Below are 10,779 nucleotides of genomic sequence, written 5' to 3' on the forward strand. Positions count from 1 at the left end.
GACAAGGCAAATCCTGATCTTTAATTAGATTTATTTTTCTTTCTTTTTTTAAGATATTAATAATTTTATTCAGCAAGGATGCATTAAATTGATCAAAAGTAAAGACATTTCTATTGTCATGAAAGATTTTGCTTTCAAATAAATGTTGCACTTTTGAATTTTCTATTCATCTAAGAATCTTGAAAAATTTTATCATGGATAAGATAATAAATGTTTCTTGAGCAGCAAATCAGCATATTAGAAATGATTTCTCAAGGATCACATGTGACACTGAAGACTGGAGTAATTTCAGCTTTGCATTACATCAAATTACATTTTAAAATTATGCAAATAGAACACAGCTATTTAGAACTGCAATCATTTTCCACAATATTATTATTTTTTTGTTGTTGTTGTTTTTTTTTAATGGTGACCATAAAAGACTTCTTTCAAAAAATCGTACAAATCCCAAACGTTTGAACAGAAGTGTATCAGCATTGAACTTTAATTAAACTATCAACCACGTAAATTTATCTGAAGTTCAAAGCCGTGATGATTCACTAAACTGATTTGGCTGAAGACAAATTATATATAGAAATGATTTTGACACAGTCAACAGAAAAATCGTATAAAAGCAACTCCTCCACAGCACAACTGATGAACTCTTTTTGAAACAGGGCTTATTAGTCAGAAGAACAATTCCACGTTTTCAACATTACAGGAAGTTAGGAAGACTGTAGGTGTCTGCTGTCACACAAACTAGTGTCTTAAAGCTAAAAACGAAAGGCTTTTGTGCCTCATGGAAGAGAAAAGATTGGGGTTGAAATGATACAAGGGTGACAGAATTTTCATTTTTGTGTGAACTGTCCCCTACCGTATTGTTGTTTATATGTTAACGTAAGTGATTCACCAACACCAAATAAGGAAAACGAGTACAGTCCCTAAACTATGACAGATCAAACCACTGATATACAGTAGAGTACCACTCTGTAATGATGAAGCCGCTGCAGAGACACTGCATGGAAGGTCTCAGGAAAACCCTGTCCACCAGCGTGAAACACACTGTTTCTGAGGAGGCTGTTGTCCCACGTGTGAGGGGTGGGGAGAGCAGATCACCAGCCTGGGCAAAAACCACAGCGCTACAGTACACACATTTTAACCCTGATGACTCAGTTACTGATCCTGTGCTGCCACACTGACACCTCTGTACCTGCATGATGCCACTGGTGACACTGATTTCAAAAACTGATTAGAATATTTTATGTAGTCTTTTCAACCATAAATAGTGTGATAATCTATTTATTTTATTGTATTATAAATAATTGTATTATAGAAATGCATTTAAATCTATATAAAATGTATTGAATATACTATTAAAACTATAAATTAATAAATGTTACAGAACAATAAAATATATTTAATTTGTTTTTATTGTAATTCATTATATTATATTAATTTTGTTAATTTTCAAGTGTGGCTGAAGTATGAAAATTCATTTATATTTACATAAATAGTTATGTGAATATATATATATATATATATATATATATATATATATATATATATAGATATAGATATAGATATAGATATATAGATAAGTATGCAAATAAATTACATTTGCCACTATGCAGCTTCTTGAAGTTTACATGACTTCCTGCAAGTATATAACCCACCATACAAATAGAAAGTGTATGTGTGTGTGTGCAGTGAGACCACATTTCTTTCCTCTGTGTGTTCCATTTCTGTTCAGGGTTTTGTAAGATTTGTTATGTGTGATATTTTTGATGTTTTTTTTGTTTTTTTCTTTCGTGCTTTGATTTGTATTTGATATGTGAGCTTAGTGTCTTACCCTCTCTATAACACTCTGTTTTTCCAAACTCTGTGTGGAACAATTTGTGAGGTGAATGTCAGTGAGATATAACAGCCAAGACACCTTCAGAACATCCTCCTGCTCTTCAGAACTATATCAGCCGTGTGAGAGGCTGAGGACACTTTTAATCTTGAGCAACATGACACTCAAATCACACTGCATGGATCAACGCACACCAACAGGTATGTATGGCTTTCTATGTCTTAGACTGTATGATGGTTTAAAGGATTTTTTATCTACATTTTATTTAATGAATTATTTAGGTATGATACTATGTTTAATATTAGTTCACCTTGCTTGTGAATATAGCAATAAATCGTGTAGTGTGAAATTAAAGATACAAAAAGGACAAAAAAGTTCTACATTCATTTAATTTAATTTAATTTAATCACAAACAAACCTAAAATAATTCACATAACTTTACATAAAAATGTATTATTTAATTTATTTTAAACATTAAATAAATACATAATAAATAAAGATACTGAAAATAATTCACACAAGTTTAGGCACATACAATTTTAACAAACAAACAAATAAGTATGTAAGTTAAGGGTAGTAAAAATACTAAAAAATGCTTCACATAAATAAAAGTACATAAAAATGCATAGTAAAAATCTAAGCATTAAATAAATGGATAAACAAAAATTCTAAAAACACTGGGGGAAAAAAAACACTCAAAAGTACTACAAAAAATGTTCCACATAACTTTAAGTATATAAACAATTTAATGCATGTACACAAAAATATTTAAATTCAATAATTTAACGTATAAATATAAACACCTACATAAATAAGAAAAAGAAAAAATAACCTGCTATTCTGTCATTGAGTAATTTTCTATGGACGTCTTAAAATATCAATTAAATGTTTAAAAAGCAAACATCAGTAACTCAATCAGTCAATCAATCAATAAGAAGAAAATTAAAAAATAAACAAAGAAGACAAAGGGAACAATACATTTTGTATAAATGTCTTTTTTAAATATTTAATGAATCTTACCAATAAAAAAAGAAACAAATAGAAAAAAAAACCTATAAAAAAAGTGAAGTGAGCTGATAGTTTTATATTTTGTCCATTTACACAGGATCTCTATGGACCAGCGGACACTGCAAAAGACAGTACAGCTCTAAATCGCAGCTTAACTACCTCACAAGAACACATCCGATGGACCAGAGGAGGCCCAAACCTCACAGGTTCCACTCCTGCCTGATGTTTCGCTTAAAGGTATGGAATTTGGACACTTAAAGCATGCCTAAATGTCACTGCAATGGAATCCATTAGTCAAGGTGACTTTTACTGGATGCATTAAGTCATTTCTCATCTGGTTCACACAGATCATCTATTTTTACGAAACTGTACTGCATGTAATATGATCTGTTTTAAACTTCCGAGATCATCTAAAATTACAGTAAAAGTGGGTTGGCAAGCACATATGTAGAGATACACAAAATTCATTGGAAATTTACATGACCTCAGGCTGTTTCGCTTACCCTGAGAAATGTACCTGCTGCCAGTAAAATGTAACCATGTCAAACTGACTCGGCTCTGGCATGATAAACAAGAACAATGGCTCTGTTGAAACAGCCGCGGGTGTTTTATGACGTCGCCGGGAAAATAGGCAAATGAGGCTGTCGGTGCGGACCTGCAGTGTCAAAGCTGGTGGCATTGGCCGTCCAGTGCATTGTCTCATCTGCCTTTCTGTATTGACACAGGAGCGTGTGAGAATGGACCACAGCCAGCCTGAAGGAGACGTCCAGGAAAGCACTGAGAGCAGACTGAGGGAACTGGCCCTCAAATGGTTTACAGAGACCCAGGCACCTCTAATTCTCCACAACGGCAACTTCCCAGAATGGTTTCAAGGATTTATCAGCAGAAAGTAAGAAGCGTTTCTGGGCAATAGATGTTTTTTTTAAGCGATGCTATCTGTTATGTGATGCTACAACAGCCTTATTTAACTTTTTAAAGCATAATATGCTATCTCTTCTGAGAAAAACTCATTTTAGGTGCTTGTTTATTTCAGAAAGCACCTATTTAAATCGAAAGCCTCTTAAAAACAAAGGTTCATATTGGCATCTGGTTCCATGAGGAACTTTTAACATCCATGGAACCTAGAAAAAGGTTCTTCAGATTTTTTAAATGGTTTTTCCATGGCATTGCTTGTGAAAACCCCCTTTTGGAACCTTCATTTTTGAGAGTGAATCACAAGTTTTTAAGTTTCGGAAGTGTTATATGTGTAGTTTTTTGTTTCATAATCTTTTTATGTAAGCAGTATTCAAAGCTGGGCGGCTTTCATAATTCCCTGTGGTTTTGTGTTTCACAGGGATGCAGAGGAGCATCTGAAAGACAAGGAACTGGGCTGTTTCCTCATTCGGCTCAGTGATAAAGCCACTGGATACATTCTGTCATATAAGTGAGTGTGTCTTCACACTTAGAAACAAAACAAGGGCTGCAAAAGCCATTGGTAATTTGCTGGAGTACCATTTAGCATTGTATTTTTTTTTCTTTTTTCACAAATGACCCAGATATTTGCATTTCCTTTATGCACAGGAGGAAACTTTCAAAATGCAAAATTCTGGTTGAATATCAGCTATTTCTGGGGTTAATCTTTAGCTTAATGTAAATAATCCTTTAAAGGATTTAAAAATGTTTACAAATATTATTTAACTGAATATACTGTATTTTTAAATTCATTTTAACTGTGTAAATAATTGTTTTACAGAGGTCGTGATCGATGTCGGCACTTTGTCATCAATCAGAATAAAGATGGCCGTTTTATTGTGACGGGCGACACAGAGATGCACGATACTCTCACCAGCCTCATCGAATATTACAAGACCAGACCCATTGAACCGTTTGGAGAATATCTGACAATGTCATGTTTTGAGGTGAACTTATAATAATCATTATTGTTTATGGAATCATTTTATATAGCAAGTATGCATTAAACTGATCAAAAGCGACAGTAAAGACATTTATAATGTTACAAAATATTTCTATTTCAAATAAATGCTGTTCTTCAGCACATTCTGTTCATCAAAGAATCCTGAAAAATAAATCACCGGTTCCGCAAAATATTAAGCAGCAACTGTTTTCAACATTGATAATAATAATAAATCTGCATCACAGGAATTAATGACATTTTATAATGTATAATCAAACGGAATTATAAAAAAATGTCACAATATTTTGTTTTTTTAAATAAATAAATGCATCCTTGGTTAGTGAGTAGTATGCTTATATTTATTTTATTTTATCTGTCCCTCCTTAAATAACTGCTGAGGCAAACATATCATTTATTTATATAATTTTTTTCTGTGCATATCTGATCTTGAATGTGCTGTTGTGTTGCAGTCGTCCACAAGCGAGCTGTATGATGTGATTAATTTTGACCTGAGGGAGAAGCCAGGAGTGAGTGTTAAAGCTGTAAAGCATATTTGGGACGATCAGGGCTATAAAACTCACGAGACACTGCAACCTCCTGCCCTGCCGCCCAAAGGACACAGAAACACACCCGTATGTCACATTTGCCATTTAATTTAAATTCAATTAGAAATTATTGTGTGTTTAATTTAATTTATTTATTTATTTATTTATTTTTCTATGCATACTTCATTTATTTAACACTTCATTTAAACGTCTGAATATGGTTTCACATCTGGATAATTATGATTGCTTTCCACAGGCAGTGCCGCCAGTGCCAAGAAAATGCCCTCCTCTGAAAGCCGCCTCCTTAGAAGGAAATGCCAGCGCAGAAAATGTCCTGTACACAGCAGTAGACCTGCAGAAGCCCAAAGAAAAGGCCAGAATGCCCACAGAGGGCAATGACATTTCACTTACAGCTTCTCGAGGGGAACCCCGAGCCCCGAGGCTACAGAAAGGTCCCGCCGCAAACCAAGGAACCATTTACTCTGAGCTCCTAGTGCCAAACTGCAGAAGCCAATCCCTGCCATTCCTGGATGACAACAGTGAAGTAGAAGGACACTTTAATAGAAAAAGCCAACCTCAACTCTCTTCCCACATGCAGAGAGAACAGCTCAGCAATCCAGGGTTTAGCAACAGCCTGGAAGTACTATGTAATTCGTCTGTTTATCAATTAGCCGGAACACATGGCAACCAAAACATGGCAGGAACCAGAATGTCAAAAGTCAATGTGCAGGAAAGCAATGCTATGTATGCCGAGGTGCCTCTTGAACCCGTCCCAAATCACTTTCGGGTTGACGACACATACGAGCAGATTCCCGACTCACGGTCTACAGCGAGAGCAGAGGAGACATCACACACTAACACCTATGAAACGCTAGCAGACTTAAAACCCAAGCAGATTTTATCTGCCCGGCCCCTCAAGGTGAGTGTTGATGTCATATATGGAAAATTGCTCGGCATAAACACGTTAATGTTTCCATAATGTTTCTTAGTGGAACATAATATTTAATATTAAGAAACACTGTGATGATTATGAGGTTATCTGATAATGATTTTAATAACCTGCGTGTTGTTTCATACAGACTGAGAAATGGAAATGGCTGTCCCCCGAATATTGGAAGAAATAACCTCCTCAGATGAACATCATCACTGACGTGAATCATAACATTACACTAATGAAGAACAGTTAACAAAATCTACTTCCATCCACTGAAGCTATTTCTGATTTTTGAATATTAGAATAGTACAACCTTTTTGTTTCCACCATCTATTTGTGAAATATTTAATGTGTTACTTTTAAAATAATTGTATGTGTTAAAAAATATTTATTAACTTAATAAAAATATCTTGAGTATCTTTTTCGTGATGTAAACTAGAATCACAGTAGTTTATCGGAACTTTTCTTTTAAGAAAAGGAATTTTATGTATATGATATGTAATAAAATTATTATATTTTGAATAGTCAGCCTGTGTCATTTTAGGTGACTTTAAGATTTGCAAATCCTTTATCATATTTTCTTGATACTGTACAACAATTCTTGTTTCATCTCAACTTTATTGACCGTGAACATAATTATTAATACACAGAGTGGGAATTAAGCTGTTAAACTTTACAGTCTACTTTAGTAACAGAGACCATCTGTGAAGGTGCATATCTGTCTTTACGAGACTCAGTACAACTTTTGGAACCATTAAAACAAATGATGTCATTGTGTGTCCTGCTTTTATGGTCTTTCACTGAATATTAATAATGTTGAATGACAGATTTCCAGCAGAAACACTTCACACACATAAATAAATACTATTTAAAACAGAATTCAACATTAAAATCATGATTCGTTTGTAGGCTAAATAGCTACCACTAGCAGCTAACAATTCTAGCAGAGTACAACATCTGTGCACTGAGTACTTAATACAAACATGAAGTGAACTGAAGTGACATGTGTCCAAGTATGGTGACCCATACTCTGAATCTGTGCTCTGCATTAACCCATCCAAGTGCACACACACAGTGAGTAGTGTGTGCGCGCACGCACACACGTTAGCTTGGATTTAAACATACAAAATGAAAGAGCAGTGGTGAGCCATATTTCTGCGGTGCCCAGGGAGCAGTTGGGGGTTCGGTGTCTTCCTCAAGGGTCTCACCTCAGTCGTGGTATTGAGGGTGGAAGAGACCATACACACTATGTTATATTATATAATCTACTTATTCATTAATGTTGCTTTCTAAGCTATTAACAACCAGCTTATACTCATAACATGACTTAGATGAGTCACATTATCTGTAAACTGCTTAGCTTCCTGTTTATTCATTAATATAACAGGCCCTATAGCTGTATTGCAAACACTCAAAAATACCTCTTGCAGATGTAAATGGAGCTTTCTGTTTATTCATTAATGATGCTTGCTAAGCTATTGACAAAAAGCAAGACTCATAGCATCACTGGTGAGTCACAGAAAATGCTAGCTTTCTGTTTATTCATAAATGATGCTTGCTAAGCTATTGACAACCAACTAATGCTCATGACATGACCAAGGTGAATCATATTATCTGTAAATAGATTTAGCTTTCCATTTACTCATTAATGGTGCTTGCTAAGCTATTAGCAACAAATAATGATCAGCTAAGACGAGCTAGAACCATCTTGTTTTCAGACTCAAATGAGCTTGTCTCGACAACACTGCTAGCTATTGTATGTCACGTCCTGTAGAACAATAAGATTGGGCAAAATAAAACAACTGTTACTGGTCAGCAAAGGACAACCAAAGAATATTAGTGTTCTGCTTCTGTTAGCTCAGATTATTTATTTTTAAAAAAGCCAAATTGTGTATATAGTATATACACATAACTGTATGGATAGCTGGATAGGACTAGATCATAGTAATCAGGCAAAACTACACATTAATTATTTTTTCCCTAGAAATTTACACACATCGCAAACAAACTTCCTGACTCCCTTCAGAGAGTAGAGGTGATATCCTCACTTGTGATTTATGTCTGGAAAAAAATTTATAGCGGCCTTTCTGACTCCTTGGAGAAGCAGGACTGTGATTTGCATGCTTAGGCACAAACTCAAGGTACCAAATGGTGTCGGACAATATCTTCATGTAAAAGGGGACAATAAAGCTGCCAGCAGTGACTGATCTGGTTTTTGTGGGCAGCAGAAATCGTAAATAAGAGAGTCATCACACAGACAGCAGAACTTCAGGCAGATTTAGGCAGGCAGACGAGAGATGGTCTACAAAATGTGTCCTCTGTACCACTGTGTGTATGATGAATAGCATCCAGCAAAGCTAATGTGGCTAAGCTAACCAGTTAAACCTTGTAGCCAAATATGCATACTCCCCTACTAAATAGGAGGTGAAAAGCAGTATGTGAAAGATTAGTATGTGTGAATTTGTAGTACCTGGAAAATCTACTACTTCCACTGACTTTATGAAATTCACATCCAATGGACACTTTAATACCCCATGAGGCCATGGGAGAAGAGATGTGAATGGCAATAAAGCAACGCAACTGTAGGTCAACATGGCGATTAAAGTATGCCATAATTCAATCACACAAATCAGGGCAATAACATCCAATTTAGACTCAATGGTTTGAGAATACCCATAATTCACCATGAGGGTTGCGCCGAATGAATTCCTACATTTCGGCAGTAGATGGTGTCCATATGGAATCATACAGATGTATAGTAAAGACCTGTTTACACTAAAGTGATAACTATAAAGATAACAATAACCAATGAATGTTAATGTTCTGTTTTGTCGTCTGCCACTTTAAACACTCGAGCTTTTTAAAGTTGGATGGATTCTGATTGGCTGCCAATGTTTCTATCATCAGTTGGAAAACATTGTTCTGAAAGTGATTTCAATGATATCGTTCCTCTGTCACAATCATTTAAAACTATCTTTATATAGTTATATATCTTTATTGTTATCATCCTTGGTGTAAAAAAGCCTTGATTTAATGAAATGGTCATCAATTGTTTAATTAAGGTTTATACAAACAAGTTTCCAAATTTCATTTTCAGTCACTGTGGACTACATTAATGGACTAGTATAGGGAACAGGTAATGAAAGGGCGATTTCAGTTAAACCCACTTATCCAAAAACACATGCTACTATGCTAAATAATGTTAGCATATATCTACAGTGGCAAAATAGACATTTGGAATGCTAATACTAATGGTAAAGCTCCAAAATTGGATGTAAAAGCATTTTGTAAAACTTAGGATGTTGTGTTTACAGACTCAAATGAAGGTATTGTGTTTCCTTGTTTATCGTTATTGATCAGCAGATTAGCATACCACATTTGCCTGACAAAAAAAGCCATAACTTGAACACATCCAGTAATACTGATATAAACCTTGCCTTTGTTATCGAACTGACTCCTAAAAAACACCAAAATTGATTGTTTTGAAACTCTTGGGATGCCATACTGGCAATCATCAGTGGGCTAAGTAGATTAGTGGGCAGCCAAGGCCAGCACAGCGAGTGTGTGCATGAACCACTGCGCATGTGTGAGTCACCGACGTCCCATTTTATGCCCTGCGCCCAGAAAAATCAATGCTCTAATGCCTACATTACTGTCAGGAGCCTGAGTGGCTGTATCAGACTAGAACAGAAGCACATCTAAATCAGCAGATGCTCAGGGTGAGAGGCGTAATTAACGGAGGCGCATCATCAGCACTTACATCACATTGGAGTTTTTAATACAGACCTCATAAAGAGAGTTGGAGGTTACAGGATGAGGAATTAACTGCATATTAGTGCAGGCGGCGTTATCCCTAATGACTGCACACTGCTGTGATATCACCAAAACAGTCCCTCACCAATTCATCCAGCCATGCCTTGTTTTATGTCTGAGAAGCATTTTCATGGTTTACATTAGCCTAGCAAATGGGACCTTTCGACCATTAACAAAGGTCTAAGTGCATTTGTATTTATTTTAAAGTCCATTTTAATTGTTTCTGGTATGTGTCAAAATACCTGTCTAATGAAGAAAACAATCTGAGACACCATACCATTTCAGATAATGGATACTTTTTAGCATTTAAAGGGATTGCTCAACCCAAAATGAAAATTCTGCCTTCATTTATTCACCCTGACCCCACTGACTTTCATTGTATGGACAAAACAAAACAGCAAATTTTCGAATTATGTATGTTAAATAATGTTCAACAAAACAGCTCAACTCTAAACTGTATGGTTTATTGAGGAAAGTTCATCTATAATCTTTAAAAGCATTCAGATATCCCCCAGAGGATGGTAAAATGGGTTCAGTTCCCTAGACTTATAGTATGAGATGTTTTTATATTAAAAAAAACAATTCTGAGATAAAGTCATAATTATGATATAAAGACAACGAATCAATAACAACAAAGTTGAAATTATGAGATAAAAAGTAATTTTATGACAAAAAGTTGAAATTATGACAAAAACAATTATGAGATAGTTATGACCAATGTCAAGTCAAGATGATCAAGATGACATGTCAATGA

At 35.1% G+C, this 10,779-nt stretch overlaps 1 protein-coding gene across 1 annotated transcript; it reads left to right on the forward strand.

Annotated features, from left to right (window-relative positions):
- The first annotated feature begins 1,804 nt into the window (after positions 1-1,804).
- On the forward strand, positions 1,805-6,720 carry LOC109104734. Its single transcript, XM_019118010.2, has 8 exons — positions 1,805-2,031; positions 2,937-3,076; positions 3,565-3,728; positions 4,173-4,262; positions 4,572-4,737; positions 5,204-5,365; positions 5,535-6,197; positions 6,358-6,720. Exons 1-8 carry the CDS (start codon positions 1,884-1,886, stop codon positions 6,400-6,402), a joined length of 1,578 nt encoding a protein of 525 aa, XP_018973555.2. The 5' UTR covers positions 1,805-1,883; the 3' UTR covers positions 6,403-6,720.
- The last annotated feature ends 4,059 nt before the right edge of the window (positions 6,721-10,779 follow it).

Source organism: Cyprinus carpio, chromosome A25 (assembly GCF_018340385.1).
Source record: "Cyprinus carpio isolate SPL01 chromosome A25, ASM1834038v1, whole genome shotgun sequence".
NCBI lineage: Eukaryota > Metazoa > Chordata > Actinopteri > Cypriniformes > Cyprinidae > Cyprinus > Cyprinus carpio.